The sequence below is a fragment of the Procambarus clarkii genome, chromosome 4, assembly GCF_040958095.1.
Source record: "Procambarus clarkii isolate CNS0578487 chromosome 4, FALCON_Pclarkii_2.0, whole genome shotgun sequence".
In the NCBI taxonomy this organism is placed as follows: Eukaryota; Metazoa; Arthropoda; class Malacostraca; order Decapoda; family Cambaridae; genus Procambarus; species Procambarus clarkii.
In genome coordinates, this window is record NC_091153.1 from 19,643,453 (window position 1) to 19,668,941 (window position 25,489).

At 36.6% G+C, this 25,489-nt stretch overlaps 1 protein-coding gene across 2 annotated transcripts in view; it reads right to left on the reverse strand.

The window, feature by feature from the left end:
• Window positions 1-25,489, reverse strand: part of LOC123751063 (pyrethroid hydrolase Ces2a) — a 343,394-nt gene that overhangs the window by 163,007 nt on the left and 154,898 nt on the right. For both annotated transcript variants that reach the window (XM_069333166.1, XM_069333161.1), the window contains exons 2-3: window positions 12,685-12,963; window positions 10,540-10,680 (exon numbers count right to left, since the gene is read on the reverse strand). In XM_069333166.1, the coding sequence (XP_069189267.1) occupies window positions 10,540-10,680; window positions 12,685-12,942 (399 nt within the window). In that variant the 5' untranslated portion in view covers window positions 12,943-12,963. The remainder of the gene's footprint in view (window positions 1-10,539; window positions 10,681-12,684; window positions 12,964-25,489) is intronic.

The following is a 25,489-nucleotide window of genomic DNA, read 5'->3' on the forward strand; positions in this document are numbered from 1 at the left end:
GCATTAGAGGAGGTCAACGACCAAGTGGATAAAGATTTCAGCCTGGTTGAAGTCCTGACGGTTGCTCTCGCCCTTCAGTGAAGTAAGTTTAAAGTACAAACTGCTCTGGTGCTGTCCTTTCTGCTTGCATTCAACCTCCAAGAAGGTAAATATAAAAATCTCTCTCTCTTCCCTCCTCCTCCTCTCTCTCTCTTCCCTCCTCATCTCTCTCTCCCCTCCCCATCTTTCTCTCCCCTCCTCATCTCTCTCCCCTCCCCCTCCTTCTTCTATCTCTCACCTCCTCTCCGCCTCTCTCTCTCTCTCTCTCTCTCTCTCTCTCTCTCTCTCTCTCTCTCTCTCTCTCTCTCTCTCTCTCTCTCTCTCTCTCTCTCTCTCCCCTCTTCCTCCTTTCTCCCTTCCCTCCTCCTCCTCCTCTCTGCCTCTTCCCTCCTCATCTCTCACTCCCCTCCTCCTCTTTCTCGCCCCATACATCCTCTTCTCTCTCTCTCCCCTCCCCCTCCTCTTCCTCTCTCTCAATAGTGAGAGAAGTTTGCCACCCCGAGGTGTAGATAGTGTTGACCAGATTGTTGTTGTTGTTATAGATTCAACTACTGAGAACAAAATATTCATGTACCACGGGGTATAGTGAGCTCATAATTAACTTTAGTTATTCGCGATAACCTTGTTACTGTGATATTTGAGTCAAAGTTTTAAATGAAGGTAAAGTGTCCTTATTTTCGCAATGATTGAATCTTTTGTTTTAATAACATTATCTGTGAGGCGGATATAGATGCACAATGTTTTCTACTGTGTCCCATTCTTCTACCGATTTTTTAACCATTGTAGTCGCTGTGGATTTTGCATTTAATGCAGCTGCTGTCGTTGGTTGAATGTTGAGTTTGATACACAAGGCTTCAGTTCCTTCACATTCTAGTAAGTAATTTAATAGTGGCATTTCTGAATCTGTTCCACAGATATTACACTCTTTAACTATTGGGTTTATTACCTCCCAGCAGCACTTGTAACCAAGTCTGAGTCTGTGTATGGCTACTTCAATGTCCCTGGAAATCTTTTTGCCAGGCTTGAAAGAGGAGTATCCAGTGGCTTGTTCGTACCTCATCGCTGTGAATCTTCCTTCCGCTACTTTGGCGACTTTTGATAGTTGTGAGTATTTTTTTCTTGATTTGTTCCCTAATCTGTGAAAAACATGGAGGTATTTGAACCTGTACAACAGGCAAAGCAGTGGCAGTTTTTGCAAGTGAGTCTGCCTTTTCATTACCACCTATGCCAATGTGACTTGGTATCCAATTGAGGGTGATTGACAGCCCTAGATTGTGTGCTTTTTTTCCCATGTGTAGGATTTCTGTGATGATTTATATATTATCTCTGTGTTGGCTGGATAATAATGCCTGGGGCGAAGGCTTAGAGTCTTTATGAATGATGACTTCTTGTAAATTATTCTAATTTGCATAATGTATGGCCTTTTTCCGGGTATATAATTCTGTTTGCAATGTTGAGAACCAATTATTCATGCTCCAGTAAGCTTCATGGTTGTTAGTGTAAACTGCTGCCCCAGCAGAATCTCTTTCTTGATCAACTGATCCATCTGTGATGATGTGAATGGTTGTCGATCTTGAGATGCTTTCCATTTTTTGTTCCATGATTGTCTTGAGCCTCTGCGAGTCACATGCTGACTTTTTAACAGGTAATCCTTCAATGATTATCTTTAGACTCAATTCTTCCCATGGAGGAGGTTGCCAAAAGTGTTGATATGATCTATCTTCTCCTATGTTTCTAATGGTCTGTTTCAAGTCCACTTTCTCTAGAATATCGACAAGATTATCAGTATATGTACTTGTTCTATATTAAAGGTCTGTGAAGCGATCTATGATTGGCAGTCTGGCAGTGGTTCCAACAAGTTTTAGTTATGGTAGCTATTCTTTTTTATCCTGTTTTCTAAGGCTGGTAAGTTGGTTTCCATTCTTAGATTTTCTAGCCGCGTCCACATAGATACTCCCTGCATTGTTCTGAGGGCATCATTTTGAGACACTTCCAGATTCTCTCGCTGGTTATCAAAGAGGGATGTAAGAGCAGGAGCAGCACAATCAATGGTTGACCTAACTGCTTGAACGTGGCACATTTTGAGTACTGGTAGAGATGCACCCTCTCTAAGACTTGTCAGGGAGCGCAAAACTTAGTTTCTGGCATAGCAACGTTGCCGATAATATTAAATTTCGAGAATGAATTTCAAATGACTGTCAATTATGACTTCAAGGTATTTAAATTAGGTGACCCACTCAATTTCTTGTCCTTGTATTGCGAGTCTGATGTCTTGAGTTCTCATTTTAACGGCCATTGCTTTGGTTTTATTTAATGTTTATTTTCACTGCTATGCGTTCCGTTTCCCTGATGATGTCTAGACATTTTGTTCATGATTTCTAACTCCTTTGCCATTGATAATGACCACAAGATCGTCTGCATAATTAAGCAATTTGGCCTTTTGTAGCTTCATGAATTGTTTCATGAGAGAGTTGAAGAGGAAGGGGCTTAGTTTTCCTCCCTGTGGAGTCCCATTTTCCAGCCTCTTTGAGGAGTATGTTTTTCCTTTAAATTATATTTTAGCTTATCTGCTTAACAGACTTCCTATGACAAACACAAGAATGTGTCCTTTCATTTCCTTATCCACCAAGCAACACAGTGTAGCTGGAACATTGGCTAGCCCGTAAGCTTTTTCAAGGTCAAGAAAAAAGGATTCCTGGTTTATATCTATTTAAATAAAAATGGAAATGTTCGTTTGTTCAAAACCGCTAAACTCCGAAAGTTGTTCACCGATTGCCTTGAAATTTTCACACAACAGCTCCTTCGCATCCGAGCGAGTTTTTACATACATACTATATAGATGTCACGTCTGTGACGGGAAAAACATTATTTTTTTGAAAAGCTGTGTTTTTTGGGTATTTTTCATGTGATGGAAATTTTCTTTACCGATTGCTTTGAAATTTTGACACAGCATTGCATTCGAATAGGCGAGTGTTTTTAAATACCAACTATATACATGCCTCACCTGTGACAGGAAAAAAACATCCTTTTAAAAAAAAAAAAAAAAAAAAAAAAACAGCGCCATCTGTAGGACGTCAGAGCAACACACGCTGTAATCTCCGAAAGTTCTTCACAGATTGTTTTGAAATTTTTACACAACGTTCCATTAAAATACGTGCGTTTTTATATACCTACTATTTAGATGCCACACCTGTGACAGGTAAAAACATGCATTTTTTGAAAAACAGCGCCATCTGTTGCACGTAAGAGCTAGACACGCTATACCAATTATGTTACAATTTCAGTGTTTCCGATTGCATTGATAAATTGAATTTTCATAGATTTTGATTTATTTTCATTTTGATTTAATTATTTTGTGTGACGTTGCATTTGAATTGAGCTGTGTTGTTTACCATACCGTTCATTTCGTGGGTATAGCTAATTTGTTTCTTTTTCCATTGTTTTTCATTTCGTATTTTTTTCTGTTATTTTTCAGTGCAATTGGTGGTGAAATTGAGCTGTGAACGATTGATCTGCGTTTGAATTGAAATATTTTGTTAGTATTTTTTGTTTTTGTTTTGAAAACAAGAAAATGGAAAATACGCTAATTTCACAGCTGCAAATGTGCAACAAACAGCTATGATTCCACCGGCTACAACAACGTTAACTGCTTTCTTCACGTTATGTCAAAATGACACGTTTACGCAAACACTGCTGTATTCGGGAGTGCCTATGTATTACACATGGAATGTCAGTAGAAAATCATTTGAACGACGCAAACGAGGAGAACGAGTCGACGAATTGAATTTATTTGGACAACTTCTCACATGGACAATTATATGTTGCGTGTTTTAGAGTCGGCAAACCAGACAATCTCTATATCTCCACAGGCATTGGAACAACAAAAATATTGTATACTCACAAGCATGCTGAAATTAAACATATTAGAAACGTGCATTTTCTCTTTTCTTTCTTTTCCATTTAACCAGACTGAGCCACAGCAGCATTGCAGGATTTTGTGGCGGATACAACTAGTATATATATATATATATAGATATATATATATATATATATATATATATATATATATATATATATATATATATATATATATATATATATATATATATATATATATATATATATGTGTATATATATATATATATATATATATATATATATATATATATATATATATATATATATATATATATATATATATATATATATATATATATATATATATATGTATATATTATTAAATATGACCGAAAAAGTAAGATTAATAATTCTAACACGAATTTTCTCAATCTTTCGTACATTTCTTTTCACTGTTGGTGGTAATTCAAAAATATATTCTCCAAAATTCATTTTTATTTCTAGTCTGACGCGACACTTGAGCGCGTTTCGTAAAACTTATTACATTTTCAAAGACTTTAGTTTAAACATACACAACTGAATAGAACTTACACATCTCCGATTTTGTTTATATCTACATTTTGAGTGAGGTGGATGGAGTGAGGTGGTATTTAATAAGGTATTAATTTCATCAACACAAGACAGAACACGAAACAATGGGTATTGAATAGAAGTGATTAGTAGAAAGCCTATTGGTCCATATTTCTTGATGCTTCTATATTGCAGCGGAGTCTTGAGGTGGGTAGAATATAGTTGTGCATTAATTGGCTGTTGATTGCTGGTGTTGACTTCTTGATGTGTAGTGCCTCGCAAACGTCAAGCCGCCTGCTATCGCTGTATCTATCGATGATTTCTGTGTTGTTTACTAGGATTTCTCTGGCGATGGTTTGGTTGTGGGAAGAGATTATATGTTCCTTAATGGAGCCCTGTTGCTTATGCATCGTTAAACGCCTAGAAAGAGATGTTGTTGTCTTGCCTATATACTGTTTTTTTTTTTGGAGCTTACAGTCCCCAAGCGGGCATTTGAAGGCATAGACGACGTTGGTCTCTTTAAAAGCGTTCTGTTTTGTGTCTGGAGAATTTCTCATGAGTAGGCTGGCCGTTTTTCTGGTTTTATAGTAAATCGTCAGTTGTATCCTCTGATTTTTGTCTGTAGGGATAACGTTTCTATTAACAATATCTTTCAGGACCCTTTCCTCCGTTTTATGAGCTGTGGAAAAGAAGTTCCGGTAAAATAGTCTAATAGGGGGTATAGGTGTTGTGTTGGTTGTCTCTTCAGAGGTTGCATGGCGTTTCACTTTCCTTCTTATGATGTCTTCAACGAAACCATTGGAGAAGCCGTTGTTGACTAGGACCTGCCTTACCCTACAGAGTTCTTCGTCGACTTGCTTCCATTCTGAGCTGTGGCTGAGAGCACGGTCGACATATGCGTTAACAACACTCCTCTTGTACCTATCTGGGCAGTCGCTGTTGGCATTTAGGCACATTCCTATGTTCGTTTCCTTAGTGTAGACTGCAGTGTGGAAACCTCCGCTCTTTTACCATGACTGTTACATCTAGAAAGGGCAGCTTCCCATCCTTTTCCATCTCGTAAGTGAAACGCAGCACGGAACTCCGCTCAAATGCCTCCTTCAGCTCCTGCAGATGTCTGACATCAGGTACCTGTGTAAAAATGTCGTCAACATACCTGCAGTATATGGCCGGTTTCAAGTTCATGTCGACTAAGACTTTTTGCTCGATGGTACCCATGTAGAAGTTTGCAAACAGGACACCTAGGGGAGAACTCATGGCGACCCCATCTACTTGCTTATACATGTGCCCATCCGGGCTCAAGAAGGGTGCCTCTTTAGTACAAGCTTGGAGTAGTTTCCTTAGGATATTTTCTGGTGTGTCAAGAGGAGTACAGGCTGGATCACGATACACTCTGTCGGCTATCATCCCGATTGTCTCGTCCACTGGTACGTTGGTGAACAGCGATTCTATGTCCAACGAGGCTCTTATTCCTGTGGCCCGTGTGCCCCGCAGTAAGTCAACAAATTCCTTTGGCGACTTCAGGCTGAATGCGCAAGGGACATAAGGAGTCAGCAGGCCGTTGAGTCGCTTCGCTAGTCTGTACATGGGTGTGGGTATCTGGCTAATGATTGGCCGAAGTGGGTTTGCAGGCTTGTGTGTCTTGGCATTTCCATACGCATATCCAGGTTTATATTCCCCAATAATCTTTGGCAGGTGGAGTCCTGATTTCTTGGCGTTCACAGTTTCGATTAGTTTGTTGACCTTTGTTTTCAATTCGGCTGTAGTGTCCTTCGTTACCCTTTGGAATTTAGTTTGGTCAGAGAGTATGAGGTTCATTTTCGCCAGATATTCGTCTTTTTTAAGAATGACGTATATTGGCGACTTGTCACCTCTCCTGACAACTATCTCCTTGTTCTCACGAAGGCTTTTGGCTGCCGCTTTGAGCTCGGGGGACAGTATGGTGCTTCTGTAATTGCCTCGATTCTTTCCTCCTTCCGCAATAAGTTCTGCTTGTAAGGTATCTTTGGTAGTGACCTTGTTTTCTGTCTCGAGGTCGAATATGTCGTCCAACAGAATTTCCAACTCCACTTTCCGGGCCATCTCACTCGGTCTGGACATAACGCGACAGTTTATGCCCAGATTTAGGAGAGTGACTTGGTCCTCAGTGAGGTTAATTCCTGCAAGGTTAAGGAAGCCATCTCTTGGTCGTGGAATTGCCATAGGTCCTCCATATAACTTTGTTAGTTTCTTGATAATCCTACTCATGAGAAACTCTCCAGACACAAAACAGAACGCTTTAAAAGAGACCAACGTCGTCTATGCCTTCAAATGCCCGCTTGGGGACTGTAAGCTCCAAAAAAAACAGTATATAGGCAAGACAACAACATCTCTTTCTAGGCGTTTAACGATGCATAAGCAACAGGGCTCCATTAAGGAACATATAATCTCTTCCCACAACCAAACCATCGCCAGAGAAATCCTAGTAAACAACACAGAAATCATCGATAGATACAGCGATAGCAGGCGGCTTGACGTTTGCGAGGCACTACACATCAAGAAGTCAACACCAGCAATCAACAGCCAATTAATGCACAACTATATTCTACCCACCTCAAGACTCCCCTCCAATATAGAAGCATCAAGAAATATGGACCAATAGGCTTTCTACAAATCACTTCTATTCAATACCCATTGTTTCGTGTTCTGTCTTGTGTTGATGAAATTAATACCTTATTAAATACCACCTCACCTCATCCACCTCACTCAAAATGTAGATATAAACAAAATCGGAGATGTGTAAGTTCTATTCAGTTGTGTATGTTTAAACTAAAGTCTTTGAAAATGTAATAACTTTTACGAAACGCGCTCAAGTGTCGCGTCAGACTAGAAATAAAAATGAATTTTGGAGAATTGATTTTTGAATTACCACCAACAGTGAAAAGAAATGTACGAAAGATTGAGAAAATTCGTGTTAGAATTATTAATCTTACTTTTTCAGTCATATTTAATAATATATGTCTACAGGAAAGACTGCTACCAAAATATACTAATATATATATATATATATATATATATATATATATATATATATATATATATATATATATATATATAATATATATATATATATATATATATATATATATATATATATATATATATATATATATATATATATATATATATGTCGTACCTAGTAGCCAGAATGCAATTTTCAGCCTACTATGCAAGGCCCGATTTGCCTAATAAGCCAAGTTTTCATGAATTAATGTTTTTTCGACTACCTAACCTAACCTAACTTTTTCGGCTACCTAACCTATAAAGATAGGTTAGGTTAGGTTAGGTAAGGTTGGTTAGGTTCGGTCATATATCTACGTTAATTTTAACTCCAATAAAAAAAAATTGACCTCATACATAATGAAATAGGTAGCTTTATCATTTCATAAGAAAAAAATTAGAGAAAATATATTAATTCAGGAAAACTTGGCTTATTAGGCAAATCGGGCCTTGCACAGTAGGCTGAGAAGTGCGTTCTGGCTACTAGGTACGACATATATATATATATATATATATATATATATATATATATATATATATATATATATATATATATATATATATATATATATATATATATATATATATATATATATATATATGTCGTACCTAATAGCCAGAACGCACTTCTCAGCCTACTATTCAAGGCCCGATTTGCCTAATAAGCCAAGTTTTCATGAATTAATGTTTTTTCGTCTACCTAACCTACCTAACCTAACCTAACCTAGCTTTTTTTGGCTACCTAACCTAACCTTACCTATAAATATAGGTTAGGTTAGGTTAGGTAGGGTTGGTTAGGTTCGGTCATATATCTACGTTAATTTTAACTCCAATAAAACAAATTGACCTCATACATAGAGAAAAGGGTTGCTTTATCATTTCATAAGAAAAAAATTATAGTAAATATAATAATTCAGGAAAACTTGGCTTATTAGGCAAATCGGGCCTTGAATAGTAGGCTGAGAAGTGAGTTCTGGCTACTAGGTACGACATATATATATATATATATATATATATATGTCGTACCTAGTAGCCAGAACGCACTTCTCAGCCTACTGTGCAAGGCCCGATTTGCCTAATAAGCCAAGTTTTCATGAATAAATTGTTTTTCGACTACCTAACCTACCTAACCTAACCTAACCTAACCTAACGTTTTCGGCTACCTAACCTAACCTAATCTAAAAAGTCAGATTAGGTTAGGTTAGGTAGGGTTGGTTAGGTTCGGTCATATATCTACGTTAATTTTAACTCCAATAAAAAAAAATTGACCTCATACATAATGAAATGGGTAGCTTTATCATTTCATAAGAAAAAAATTAGAGAAAATATATTAATTCAGGAAAACTTGGCTTATTAGGCAAATCGGGCCTTGCATAGTAGGCTGAGAAGTGCGTTCTGGCTACTAGGTACGACATATATATATATATATATATATATATATATATGTTGTACCTAGTAGCCAGAATGCACTATTAGGGCTACTATGCAAGGCTCGGTTTGCCTAATAAGCCAAGTTTTCATAAATTTATATATTTTTTCATATATTTTCTTATGAAATGATAAATCTATCCATTTCATGATGTATGAGTTCATTTTTTGTTAATTGAGTTAAAACTATGACCGAACATAACCAACCCTACCTAACCTAACCTATCCTAACCTAACCTAAACTAATATAACTAAGTCAACAATTTATGTTCTTAATTAATATAATATAATGATAATAATTAAAAAAAAAACAATTGGAAATTTTGTTTAACAATATTTGGAAACAAATATTTCCATTCACAGTGATGTGCCAAGCTAAATCAGCATACATCCTTGTATGCTGATATTTGTTGAGTCATAGTGGGGATATATTGTGAGGTTCTGATGTGCTGGAGAGACATGGGTGAGGTGCTGGTGAGTTTGGACACTATGGTGAGGTGCTGGTGAGTTTGGACACTATGGTGAGGTGCTGGTGAGTTTGGACACTATGGTGAGGTGCTGGTGAGTTTGGACACTATGATGAGGTGCTGGTGAGTTTGGACACTGTGGTGAGGTGCTGGTGAGTTTGGACACTATGGTGAGGTGCTGGTGAGTTTGGACACTATGGTGAGGTGCTGGTGAGTTTGGACACTATGGTGAGGTGCTGGTGAGTTTGGACACTATGGTGAGGTGCTGGTGAGTTTGGACACTATGATGAGGTGCTGGTGAGTTTGGACACTGTGGTGAGGTGCTGGTGAGTTTGGACACTATGGTGAGGTGCTGGTGAGTTTGGACACTATGGTGAGGTGCTGGTGAGTTTGGACACTATGGTGAGGTGCTGGTGAGTTTGGACACTATGGTGAGGTGCTGGTGAGTTTCAATATCCTACTGAAATATTCCAAGTTGAACTGTACTTTTCGTACTCAGTAATAAGGTATGGTTCTCCGTAAATCACAGCTGCTTCATACGAGAGAAAACGGTGTGGATATGATACTCACATATAGGAACTGTTGGGGGTAACTCAAATTTATCATGTATGATATGTATAGAACATATTAACATGAGTACTGATTGTTATGTCAACATGAAGTAACTTTGTGTTCTGCCTGGTTAAAGTTACACTACAACACCAGCAGTGTACCAATACCACCAGTATTGGGAGCAAAAGCTACCCTACTGCTAACAGTGGTAATGCCACTGTTTTTGTAATGCAGAGAATCATCAGGCGAAGAGTAAACATTATATATAGGCAATGGCCGTACATGTTGGGATTGAGTACTACATATAGTTGCAATGGCTTGGCGCTTTCTCCTCGATAGTTCCCTTCCCTTCCTGCCAGAATTCTGTGCTCTCTTCAACCCAAGTGTGTTTTATAATAAAGTATTTGTTATTCACCTAATTTATTTTGCTGATTTTATTCATCTGTTCTTAATGTAAAATCATTTGCATTAATGCATTCATTTCCTGTATCTGGGCAGCTTCAGGACTGCATCGTGTTCTTATAAATATTTAGTAATGAGCACTGTACCTCAGACTCCCCAACTCCCGGGCCTCATGACTGCGTACCTCAAGCAGAGGGGTGAAGACGTTGAGGTACAGACAATCTTCTCTGCCGTTGACATTATTGTCGAAGAAGGCGTAGGGACACACAGAGGGCCAGCTGGTGCACTCCCTCACTCCCTTCCATGGCTTGGGCGCCAGCGGAGCCTGAAGGAATATAATTGTTTATTAATCTTGAACAATTAACAATAGTATAAAACCTAACTTTATTATTTAGAAACCTTTGCTTCTATTTCAGAAGTAATCTTTTCCACAGACTTAGTGATTTTGGCTTCTAGTAGCATTTTGAAAAGCAAATAAATTTTCTTTGGATGTTTTAAAACTCGTTATAATTCAAACTCGAAAAATAACAGCAATTAGTTTTGTTCTTGGTGAGAAAGTGGTATTTATTATAGATTCAGCTACTCGGAACAGGTTCCAAGTAGCACGGGCCATGGTGAGCCCGTAACTTACCTGGCACAGAAACGGGGCAAGTAGCACGGGCCATCGTGAGCCCGTAGTGGACTTACCTGGCACAAGAGTGGTGCTGTGTGTGGAGAAAGTGGTATTTCCTAACAGCTTATGCCTTAAAATGATAGAAAACGGAATTATTCCTCATAAACATTGCTATTGTGACAGGAAAGCAAAGTTATACAATTTTGGGTCTTAAGAGACAAAAATGGAACATGAAGCTACCTAGGACAGTATAATGGGAACATGACGCTACCTAGGACAGTATAATGAGAACATGACGCTACCTAGGACAGTATAATGGGAACATGACGCTACCTAGGACAGTATAATGAGAACATGACGCTACCTAGGACAGTATAATGGGAACGTGACGCTACCTAGGACAGTATAATGGGAACGTGACGGTACCTAGGACAGTGTAATGGGAACATGAAGCTACCTAGGACAGTATAATGGGAACATGACGCTACCTAGGACAGTGTAATGATAACATGACGCTACCTAGGACAGTATAATGGGAACATGACGCTACCTAGGACAGTATAATGAGAACATGACGCTACCTAGGACAGTATAATGGGAACATGACGCTACCTAGGACAGTATAATGGGAACATGACGCTACCTAGGACAGTATAATGGGAACATGACGCTACCTAGGACAGTATAATGGGAACATGACGCTACCTAGGACAGTATAATGGGAACGTGACGCTACCTAGGACAGTATAATGGGAACGTGACGGTACCTAGGACAGTGTAAGGGGAACATGAAGCTACCTAGGACAGTATAAGGGGAACATGGCGCTACCTAGGACAGTATAAGGGAAACATGGCGCTACCTAGGACAGTATAAGGGGAACATGGCGCTACCTAGGACAGTATAAGGGGAACATGAAGCTACCTAGGACAGTATAAGGGGAACATGGCGCTACCTAGGACAGTATAAGGGGAACATGGCGCTACCTAGGACAGTATAGGGAAAACATGTCGCTACCTAGGACAGTATAGGGAAAACATGTCGCTACCTAGGACAGTATAAGGGGAACATGGCGCTACCTAGGACAGTATAAGGGAAACATGTCGCTACCTAGGACAGTATAGGGGGAACAGAATGGGAGACTCAATTTCAGGACGGACTCATGAAAGTGCATTACAATAATTGTAAGTTTCGAAAAACAATTAACCTCTAAATTTTGGGTGGCAATTTTTGAATAAATTTTGTGAAAATACAGGTCAAATTAAACTAATTACGTGAACGAAAAGATGCATATTCGCCTGTTTCCTCATAGTAAATAGGTAAATTTCAATATATGTTGGCCCTGGTTTCAAAACAAAGATTTTTCTGGAAGATTTTCCTAAAGTCATTGAGAAATAACAGCGATCTTCTATACTTTTTAGGCATAAACAATCAGGAAGTAACTCTTACCTCTCAGAAACAAAATTAAGTTACATTGTGTATTTTATATCAAATAAAATAAATTGTTGACATAAAAGCAATACATGTATTACTGAAGAAAATACAACCAAATTTAAGTATCAAAGAAGTTAGAATCTTCCTGAAATTCGTTATCTGGAATTTGATAGACAGCCAAATATGAATTAGCTATGACAATTTCCTGCAGAGTTGCATGTAGAATCTTGTGAACATCAAATTTATAATCCAAGCATTAGCTTCAGAGATTCTATTTTAATCACCTTGAACCTGAGGCGTCCGAGGGGCGGGCGGGCGTAGGGGATGCCCTTGAACAAGTAGACGATTCTGTCACCCCCGACGATCTCCTTGCTGCCGGAGACGCGGCCAGCGGTCAGCTGCACCTCGGGCTGGTCCGCCAGGGGCGCCGTCTGGATCCCCAACTCCGGCTGCTGGTACCCTTGAGGCAGGAGCCAGACACTCAACGCCAGCAGGCTCAATCCCACACTCATCCCCACCACCACGTAGGTCCTCATCTTCATCTTACCCCCTCGAACTTCTGTCTGGAATATCATTATTTGGAATTATATATCAATATCAGGCATCATTACTCTTCTTACTCTTTTTATTATTATTATGATTATTTATGGTACTTAGTTTTACATTTTCGTCAAATTAGTGTAACAGTCGTATGTTAATAAATATTTATTTGAGAGTAAGTAAGTGATTATCAAGAGAAAACACTGAGCCAGTATTGCTATATTATGGCTACTTGAATTTAGAACTTTATAAATATTACGGAAGATGCTGATATATGATCAACATTACTTAAGGTCCGCTCACTATGTTGAGCCCATACCCACAGCTGGATAGTCTAGCGAGCCGTGACGTCATGCAATGCCACAAGGTGATTATCAGGAGAAAGTGTTAAGCCATTAGGACTATATAGCACTTGGAAAGGGTCTAAATACCACAAGATTACCCCACCTAATATTTGCGCTTAGTAGTATAAATCATTGTCATTTTTGTCCAAATGTCTTAATTCACGTTTTAGAGTATAGGCCGATTATGATAGATATATTTGTTTAAAAACTGGTAATTAAAATGAACTATTTGGCAGCCCCATCCGCACTATCTCCATCCATATATCCATACAACTATATATATATATATATATATATATATATATATATATATATATATATATATATATATATATATATATATATATATATATATATATATATATATATATGTCGTACCTAGTAGCCAGAACGCACTTCTCTGCCTACTATGCAAGACCCGATTTGCCTAATCAGCCAAGGTTTCATGAATTAATTATTTTTCGACTACCTAACCTACCTAACCTAACTTTTTCGGCTACCTAACCAAACCTAACCTATAAAGATAGGTTAAATTAGGTTAGGTAGGGTTGGTTAGGTTCGGTCATATATCTACGTTAATTTTAACTCCAATAAAAAAAATAGACCTCATACGTAATGAAATGAGTAGCTTTATCATTTCATAAGAAAAAAAATAGAGAAAATATATTAATTCAGGAAAACTTGGTTTATTAGGCAAATCGGGCCTTGAATAGTAGGCCGAGTACGACGTTCTGGCTACTAGGTACAACATATATATATATATATATATATATATATATATATATATATATATATATATATATATATATATATATATATATATATATATATATATACATATATATATACATATATATAGTAGTAGGGTTGACACGCCACAGACGAATTTTTTTTTTGGGGGGGAAATTCGTCTGTAGCGTGTCAGGGTTTTCAGGTGAATTTATAAATTCGTTTGTAGCGTGTCGGGGTTTTCAGGTAAATTTTGTGTCACAGATTTTAGAAGTATGGAATTCTTATGAGAAAAATAATTTCCGAGACATAGAAGTTTGTTAAGGCCTTATGGGAGAAATTCAAATAACGTGTGTAGCACTTTAGGGCTTCCAGGAGAACTCTACGGACATATTTTACATGTTTTCAACTTACAAAATCGTCTATGTAAGCCTTAGTTATTCATATAAATTTAGAAAATCACCTGTGTAAGTCATGGTTTTCAGGGTTTCGTACATCACACCCCCCTCCCTCCCCCCTTACCTCGCAATCTCTCGCGTCACCTTTATTTACTTTGCGCCCAGCCAGCCAGTCGGCTCTTAATCTTATCTTATCTTCATAATATCTGGACCGTCCCTCCTCTCTCTCTCTCTCCTTTCATTCAGTTCAACTATTTTCCAACATCGTATGTTTGCTCCTTTTCATTAAGCAAGTCAGTATGTTTGCTCCTTTTCATTAAGCAAGTCAGTTTTACACAAATAAATCATGTTAGTAAGCAAGTTCTAGCTCACGTTCCCCACCTTAGTCCCCTGTCGTATAAAGAATACTATCATTCCAATCCCTCTAAAATTTAAAAATAATCATATTTCAAATGTAGTTCAATACAGTAATTAGTTACCAAGCTCCAGCTCTTGTCCTCCGCCTTAGCTCTCTCTCGTATCTTCGTTAGTATCAGTCCAATTTCCCTGAAATTTCTACCCTCTGTATTTCAGACATAGTTTAGTAAATGCAAACAATTATCAAACTCTAGCTCTTGTCCCCAGCTTAGTTCATTTGTACAAAATCATTAGTAACAGTCCAAATTCCCTGAGATTTTTAGCCTCTGTATTTCAGACACCGTAAATAAGATCAAAACAGTTACCAAGCTCCAGCTCTTGTCCTCCGCCTTAGCTCTCTCTCGTATCTTCGTTAGTAACAGATCAATTCCCCTGAAATTTCTACCCTCTGTATTTCAGACACCGTAAATAAAATCAAGTCAGTTATCGAGCTCCAGCTCTCGTCCCCGCCTTAATTCTCTTTCGTATCTTTGTAAATAACCCATCAATTTCCCTAAAATTAAAAGCAGACATACTTCAAAGTTAGTAAATAAGATCAAGTCAGTTACTGAGCTCCAGCTCTCGTCCCCCACCCTCTTCCACCCTCAAGTCTTTGTAAATAAACCATCAATTTCCCTTAAATTTTTACCCTCTGTATTTCAGACACCGTAAATAAAATCAAGTCAGTTATCGAGCTCCAGCTCTCGTCCCCGCCTTAATTCTCTTTCGTATCTTTGTAAATAACCCATCAATTTCCCTGAAATTTTTACCCTCTGTATTTCAGACATAGTAAATATGATGAAAACAATTATAAAACTCTAGCTCTTGTCCTCTGTCCAAGTTCACTCCTGTAAATTCATTACTATCAATCCAAATCCCCCTGAGATTTAAACACCCAACTACATTTTCAGACATAGTAAATAAAACCAGTTCAGTTATCAAGTTACAACTCTTGTGCCCCAGCTTAGTTCATTTGTGCAAGTTCTTTATTTTCCAACTAAATCACCCTGAGATTTAAGATCACCGTATTTCTAACGTAGTAAAATTAATCGGGGCATTAACCAAGCTCCATTTCCTCAGCCTTAGATCATCAGACATAAATATATTCGATAAAGTCCCTTTGTTGTTATTAGAAGGCAAGCATCTCTGTCTGATCAAGGATTTTGATAAATTTGTAAAGAATATTAGCCATAACCACGGTAGAATTCCTGACACTCATAAATTCTGTAAAATTTGCCTTTTGCATGCTCCCTTAGATGAAATTCAGGCTCACGAAGAGTCATGCACTGTATCCCAAGTATTTTCATTCTATAATCCTAGTGATAAAATCAGTTTTAAAAATTACGGTAGGACCTATAGCCCAACTCACACCGCCTATTACGATTTTGAATGTCTATTAGACCGTCAAAATCCTAGAGGCATGGTGGAATGTAAGCATAAAGCAATTGCTTATGCCTACATGATTTTAGACAGGGAATTCAATGTCGTAGAAACGTATTCATACGTAGGTCCAGATGCGGTCAATCATTTTATTACCAAGCTAGAAGCCTCATGGAAAGCTATTCATGCTCAGCTCCCCAACTTCCCTAAGAACTTGTCTAGAGAACAGGAAAGAATGTTTCAAAGACAAAATACGTGTCAATTGTGTCATCAAACTTTCAAGGATAAGAAAGATAAACATAGACATCATAATCATGCTATTCAGGAAAATAATTACTTAGGTGCTTATTGTGCTCGTTGCAATTTACAATGTAAAAATGCTCGTAGATACTTGACCACATTTTCCCATAATGCTGCCTATGATCTTGGAATTATACTTAAAGAACTGTCCAAAAATCCTCACCGCGATGTAGAAATTCTAACCAAGGAAGGATTGAAATTTATGCAAGTCATCATAGGTAAACTTAAATTCCTAGATAGCCTAGCTCTCCTTAATGGGTCATTAGGAACCTTAGCAAGCGAGCACGTTGCCGGTAAGAAACCCACCAAGTACACTGAACACATACTAAATGGCGTATCCGATGAAGCTAAAGCTCTGTTAATTAAAGGTAAACAAAGCCTATGTTATGATTATATTTCTTCCATGGACGTGTTAGACGAACCTCAGCTCCCTTCGCGAGATAAGTTTTACAATGTTTTACATGACTCTCCACTGTCTGAAGAAGATTATAACAATGCTCTTAAAGTATTTAATTTAGGGAACTGTACAAACATCAAGGATTACCTCATGTTATATTTAAAAGTTGACGTTGGAATGCTAGTTGATATATTTACACTTTGGCGAACATCACTGAAAGAAATTTATGAACTAGATATTGTTTTCTATGTATCACTTCCTAGTTATGCTTGGGACGCTTTCTTATTTAAATCAAAAGTTGTACTTGACTATGTGTATGATCAGAATATATATGATTTGTTGAGAAGGAATCTTAGAGGAGGGTTCACATCTTCCATTAGACAATTTACACAGGCTGTTAACGAGCACACTACATCTAACCCTAGCTCTGATGACGATACTCACATTTTGTACCTCGACTTTAACAGCTTATATGCAGCGTGCATGGCTGAGGTACTTCCCCAGGGAGGGATTAGACAATTAACTGACCTTGAGCGGGATACCTTATTAGGGCAAGGGTTACAACATATCCCCTGTAATCAAGACAAAGGCTATTGGATTTTATGCGATACAAAACATGTATCTCCCGAGGTAGCCAGGTATACTGATGATCTGCCCCTTGTACTGTCTCATACTAATATAACTGAGGAGTTTTTGTCAGAGTACAGTAAGAAAACCCTTAATGATGAAAAACGTAAGCTCCCACCTAAAAATACTAAGTTAATTGCATCCCACTTGCCCCAAAACGACTACTTAGTAAGCCTGGATTTCCTGCAATTACTATTAAAACTTGGACTAGAAGTTGAACGAGTAAAAACAATCTATGAATTTAAACAGGCTCCCTATTTAAAAGATTTTATTTCAACCAACATTCGAGAACGAGCCAATACCACCTGTAAAGTTAAAGGAAAAGCTTTTAAACTCATAAGTAATAGTCTGTACGGGAAATCAATGACAAATATATCTCGATATGCTAATACTCACCATCTAGTAACGACAAAACATTCATTCTTAACTCATGCAAGAAACCCTTTGTATAAACGAGCTGTCTCTTTAGGTCAAGATAGGGTTCTCTGTACAGTAATGAAAGACATCCTTAAAGTTACCACTCCTTCTTACATGGGATATCAGATCTTGCAGATAGCCAAGAGGCGTTTATACGAGTTCTGGTATAATGTAGTTAAAGCCCATTATGGGGAGAGAGCTAGACTAATTTATACGGATACAGACTCATTCATATTTACTCTGACCTGTAAAGATGCTTTCCAAGAAATGACAAAAGCTCCTCTAGTAGATTATATGGATTTCAGTAATTTTGACAAAGATCATCCCATGTATTCTGCTACTCGCAAAGGTGAACTAGGACTCCTCAAGTCAGAAGTAAAGCAGAAAATCATAACTGAATTAATTGCACTCAAGCCTAAAACTTACTCTCTCCTAACCCTTGATAATGAACATTTATGTAAATGTAAAGGGATTCCTTATCACCAACAAAAGAAAATAACGCATGCATCTTTTCAGAACACATTAGAGACAAATACAACTTTTAATTTTGTATCCCGATCTATTCGTAATGTTAATGGACAGATATGCACGTGTAAAACAACTAAGCGCGGTCTGTCAGCTTTTGATGACAAGAGGTACCTCATTAGTCCCACAGAGTCATTAGCTTACGGTCACCCAGACATTCCAGAGCGTGAGGTACAGGTACAGGTAGAGGAAGAGGTACAGGAAGAGGTACAGGTAGAGGAAGAGGTGCAGGTAGGGGATCCAGTAATTGTAGATAATCCCCAACCAAGACGTCAATTGTTCCCCATTTTTAATCTTTGGGAAAAGCGGGATAGAGTTGCTCAGCAATTATTCCCTAACATCAACAACTAAGTCTGTTACTGTATTGTCTATGTATTATCTATAACTATATTCAAATGTCTATGATATTGTATTGGCTATGATTTGTTACTGTATTTGATATGAAAATGACTAAGATTTGTTACTGTATTGGATATGAAAATGACTAAGATTTGTTACTGTATTGGATATGATTTGTTACTGTATTGGATATGTTATGACTATGATTTAATGTCTATGATAATGTATATTCTATGATTTTATTACTGTATTTGATATGTTCAAATTGCTATTTTAAGACTGATTTATTTATTACTGTATTGGATATGTTATGATATTTGATATTCTATGATTTTATTACTGTATTTGATATGAAAATGACTATGATTCAAATGTCTATAATAATGTATATTCTATGATTTTATTACTGTATTGGATATGTTATGACTATGATTTTATTGGCTATGATATTGTATATTCTATGATTTTATTACTGTATTGGTTATGTTATGACTATGATTTTATTGGCTATGTTTAAATAAAACTCGAATGTAGATTTCGTTTAAATACTCCTTTCATTATATATTTGTAGTTAGTCTATTGAATCCTAGCAACATGGAAGGGCAGAAAAAAGTTATTACTGAATCCCAGTTGAATATATTTAGTGAACCGTCAAGAATTATTATTGCTGGATTTTCAAATGGTGGGAAGAGCTATTTATGTGCTAAAATGATAGAGAAATATCAGCAGAACTTTGCAAAAATAATTATCTGTGGAAGCGGGTATAAAGAGTTGAGAACTAATCCACTCTTTAAACATAAGATATCTTTTTACTCTGAAATTGTAAACCCGTTAGATGATCGTGATCCAGAGGACACATCTCATATATTAGTTGTTTATGATGACTTGTATGTTGAATCTACAAACTCTAAAATAGTAAGTGATATATTTACTAAGGGACGGCATGAGAACATCTCTGTTATTTTTATAACCCAAAATATATTTTTCAGTGGGAAATTTTCTAGATCTATAAGTTTAAATGCTTCTCATTTTATTCTGCTTAAATCAAGAGACTTGTCCCAGATAGAAACATTAGGCAGACAAATATTCGGAAAACAAGATGCCAAGAAATTTTTAGATATATATAAGAAAGTGATTTCTCGACAGTATGGGTATTTACTTGTTGACTTGGGCGTTAAAACACCTGAATCCATAATATTTAGGGGAAATATTGTAAATGAACCCCCATATGAAATAGTGTATCAATGGTGAACATTACACAAACTCTTAATAAGATATACAATGACCCCAAGTCCATAGGCGGGTTTGGTGGCGTTTTAAAATTGTATAAGGCTGCAAAGAAAACAATCCCTGAAATAACTATAAAAGATGTGAAAGACTATTTAAAAACGTCTAATGCATATACCTTACATCTATTAAAAAAAACGTAAATTTAAACGAAGACGTATCTTAGCACCTAGACCTAAAGCTTTCTTTACCAGTGACTTGGCTGATATGACATTGTTAGCTAAGCACAACAATGATATTAAATATTTATTAGTTTGTGTTGATATATTTTCAAGGTTTGCACATGTAGTTCCACTATCCACTAAATCAGGTCAGAGTGTAAGTGAAGCCATGAAAGCTGTTCTGGATTTACCTTCATCAAAAGGTGTAAGGAAGCTTAACACTGATAAGGGCGGTGAATTCTATAATAAATATATGAAACGATTGTTAGACAGTAAAAACATTGATCTGTACAGTGTATTTTCTCAGGAAACTAAAGCCAGCATTGCAGAGAGATTTATAAGAACATTGAAAACTAAGATATATAAATATTTAACTGCTTATAACACCTTAACCTATATAAATGTTTTACCTGATATGGTTAAAACGTATAATAGAACACCACATAGAGGATTAAAGGGGAAAATACCTATTGATGTACATGCTTTATCTTCGTCTCAAGATGTGACTAGGCAATTTAAGCTCATGTATAAAGGAGAGCAGCAGACTAAGCCACGCATCAGTAATCATCTGTCTGTAGGAGATACAGTACGGCTTGCCTTATCTAATCGTATTTCAAAGTTCAAAAGAGGTTTTCATCAACAGAACACTAAGGAAATATTTACAATTGCTCAAATTGATACTAAACAACCCGTGCCTTTATATTATCTAAAGGACTTAAATAATAGACTTATAGAAGGCGGATTTTATAGAGAGGAGTTGACTCCCACCTACTTGTCAGATACATTTGAAATTGAGAGAATTATAAGTAAACGTAAAGTTGGTAATACTACTTTATATAAAGTTAGATACGTCGGTTACGACAGTTCATTTGATCAGTGGGTGAATTCAGATGACGTGAAGAAACTATGAAGAAGCAGCCCTTAGTTAGAAAGTATCGTGGATTTATTGAACTATTAGCTAGATTAGGTTATAATTCTAGGAAAAAGTTAATTAAGACTCTTAAAAAGGAACATATACTTTGCTTATCAGAAATATTTAATAATTTCTTAAAAAATAAAATTGAAGTTGGGAAGCCTATTTTAAAGAGACTTTCTAAATATAGAGCTCTACTCCATACATTAGCCTGTAAGAAGAAAGCTATTTCACTCAAGAAAGACATATTAACAAGTAAAAGAGGAGGTAATTTATTGGGCATTTTACTTCCCATAGCTATAAATTTCATTTCAAGGCTATTTAATAAGGAATAATGAAAGAATTCTATCTTGCACCACGAAAAGCTATTGATCAACAGAAGCCTACGGCAGTAAGTGTTGAGAAGCCTACGACGACAGTGAGAACAAATCCTGTTATACAACACTTGATAGACTTAAGATTAAAGCTTAAGGATTATGATTTTGCTGTCTCCTTGTTAAATTATTTTAATACAACTGGACTTGTAAAGTGGGATGAGGAAGGGAACATTACATCGCCAGTTACTGGGCTCAATATTGTTGATGACGTTATAGGCAGGATGTGCACTCCGAAATTGTTATTCCCAGAAGATAAACTGCCAATTGCAAAGTTGTTCTACTCTTTGACATCTACACCTAAGAATTTATTTAGAAATGTAGATGCGAAAAATCAAGTGTTTTCTCCTCCAAGTTTGAAGAGGAAGATCAAGGCTGTAGATGAAGGAGAGTCTACCTGGATATCATATTAAGGTGAGTTTCTGTTTATTTTTATCATTTACTATTAGTCTACAGGATGGATAGTTACGTTATATATGCAGCGAGTAACTCTGATACTGATGTATTTAAAAACAATGCTCCCAATGCTTTTGAAAATAGATTACATAATCAGCTGCCTTTAGACCCGAATAAAGCTTATGAAGTGTGCCTGAAGAATATATTCCTGCCTCCATCTTATTTCGCTGTTAGGAGGAATGACCCGGAAAGTTTTATTTCAGTTCAACTTCTAGTGTCTAATAAAAGTTTATCTGATTTGAGTACGGTGAATACATCTTTCAATTTAAAGTCGGATATTTTAGCCAGTGATAATTGCATAGAGCTAACGACTATTTTAAATAGAGAAATTTCTACTATATTTTCAAAAGGTTCACTGAGTTTTATAGGACCCGTACTTAATTATAATTTCCCAGATCACGGGGACGTTTATATGAAATATGAATCGAGTATTAATCGAATTAAGTTTAATGCAGCATTTAGTGAGAAGTTGTTAAAATTATTTATTACAAAGGATGGAAAATTAGTTGTTCGAATTTCTTTATCTTTCGGTCGAAATATATGTAAAGTTATTGGAGCTGAAGTAGGTAAAGCCTATGATATTTTTATTATGAATAAGCCACCTAATAACAGGTTATTTGTACAAGATACTTGCTATTATCATCCTAGGCCAGGAGGCCGTATAGATTTCTTGTGTGTATATTGTGATAAGGTGCAGCCCACCATGTTTGGTAATCAGATTGTAAATATCTTGGATGTTGTTTCGTTTCAAAGTAATGTAACACACAGGAAATTATATAAACCTTTAAATACGACTAATATTGATGGCATCAGTATTAAATTAACAGATCAAGATGGGGAGCCTGTATATTTTGAAAAGGATGGATGTACGATTGCAGTATTACATATTAGACCCGTTGATATATAATGGCATGAGTAGAGGGAGTTTATCATTCTCTCTTGGCCTGTTTAAACATGAGGGTCGGGTTTGTACCGCTGTCTGTTGACGAGGTAGGGCGATTTATCGCTCCTCGAGGGAAGAGAGGTGGAGCACTGAGCGATATTACTGTTTTTGATAGAAGACATTTAAGAGGAGGTGGAATATTAAGTTTCTTAACTGGTCTAGCTCGTAGAGCAACTCCTTTCCTATTAAAAACTATCATGCCAGCTGCATTGACAATGGGACAGAATGTTTTGCAGGATATAAATGCCGGTCAAGGTACTTTGAAAGATTCAATTAGAAAACGCGGTATGGAAACATTGAAAAGTATTGGTCCTAAATTGTTAGCAGGTGGCCGAATAACGAAAAGAAAAACGAAAAGACCTGCCTATATAAAGAAAATGGATAGATATAAAGACGTGTTTTCATAAAAACAGTACTAGTTGTATGCTAGACGCAGACATGATGAGTGTAAATGCTCCTAGTGCAGCATTGCAAGTTCCTTTAGAAAATTATACAGCTGCTATAAGCGATGGCTTTCCTAAAGTTAGTCCTCATAGAATGGTTGAAAGTACGATATTTTCAAGACAGACACAGGATATTTTACCTGTGAATTCAAGTATTAACAATAAATTTAAAGACTCTTATATTGAATTCCGTATCCCGGGAGTTAAGGGCCAATTTATTGATCTTTCGAGCTTGACGCTAGAACTGATGGTTGAATTAACGGGACCTGACGGAATTACGGCTTTAGCGGATATTAAAAATGCATCAATAGTCAATGGCTTGTCCCAGACAATGTTTAAAGCTGTAACTGTTTATTTAAATGAGCAAGTGGTGGAAACTAATTCACTATTTTCATATTTATCATATGTAAAGCTAATGACGACGCTTTCTGAATGTAAAGCTGAAAGATTTAAAGAACTGACGTATTTCTATAATGATGTTTTCCCTGAAAAATATGATGTAGATTATTTTAAGAATGCCTCAGAAGACCTTAAATCTAGATTTGTAAAGTTAAAAACTGAGGGAGTAAATTGTTGCTTTACACTGCTATTGGACATTACAACTTTGAGCGAATATCTTTTGGATGGAATTGATATTCGTTTGAGATTAGAACTTAACAGTGATCCGTGGGTTATAAACAGTATTGAATCTGGATATAAGTTTAACATAAAACTAGCTAGAATGTGGATTGATCGGATAACTCCATTTGCATCTGGATTGGAGGCTATTAATAGAGCTCTGGCTGAACAAAATACACCAGTTACATATACGTTTGATAAGACACTCCATAAGACGTTCATTCTCGGTAATGGGCAGCAGAGATTAAGTATTGACCAGCCATGGGGGAGCATTATCCCAGATAAATTATTTATTATGATGATGGATATGGAAGCAATATCAGGAGCGTATACACTTAATCCACTTTATTTCGATCACTGCGATTTATCTAATGTATATATTACACGTGATGGGACAAACTTATTTAATATAACTTGCAAGTTCCCGAATAAATGTTCGAAACTATACTACGAGACTCAAAATACAGTAGGCTTTAATGCTTGCAATACCTTGACATATAATTCATTTATAAAAGGAAGAACATTACTGGCATTTAGACTAACGCCTGAGGAATTGAGAGATACCCTTCCTATAGAGGCTTCGGGCAACCTGAGAATTACATTAGAATTTGCTGTTCCAGCGAAATCAAATAAAGTTATTATTTTATTCGGAATTACAACGGGAGTATTGAGAATTTATTCCGATAGGCGAGTTGTGTGTGATACAAGAGCATGAACTGCAAACAAATTAATACGGCATTGAACGATATGAAAGGTAGTAAAGCTAAATATATCGGATGCTATTTAGCAACGGATATATATAGAATAATGAAGCAAATACGGGACAGACCGATTATGTTTATAATAAATACCTTAGGAAGAGACTCTAAGGAAGTAATGGGTCACTGGATTGCTGTATATAAATCTAAACGGAAAATAGTTATACTCGATTCATATGGAATAAATGTGTATTCGCCATATATTTCGGAGTTTTTAAATTATTATAAAGACTGTGATGTATACACGTTTACAGAGAGACTTCAGAGTTTAAATACTTACGTATGCGGGCTATATGCGATGTTTTTCTGTTACCATCTTTCAAACAAGGATCTAAAAACTGCAATAAAGCTATTTGAAACTAGTTTTACTTATGGAGAATATATGCAGAATGATAGGAACGTAATGAGGCTATCTTATGCTTTATTTAAAAATATGCCGAGCTGCTATGAAACGCTGTGTTATGATAAGAGCGATATTTGTTGGAAAATGTGCTTGGAGACGACTGGCTGAATGAGGCTATAACAAATTATCTAATGGAAAATGGTGAGTACATTTGTTTGAGGTTTTATGCGTCTGATAAATATTGTACATGTGTAAACGCTGTCTGAAACTGTTATTCTTTATTTACAGAGATGAAGAGTGAATAGGACGGATATTATACAAGCGGATTGAGGAGCGAGCTTCTTAGAACTTCGGGCTAAATGAATCGTTTATTATAAATTGTGTAAACTATGAATTAGATG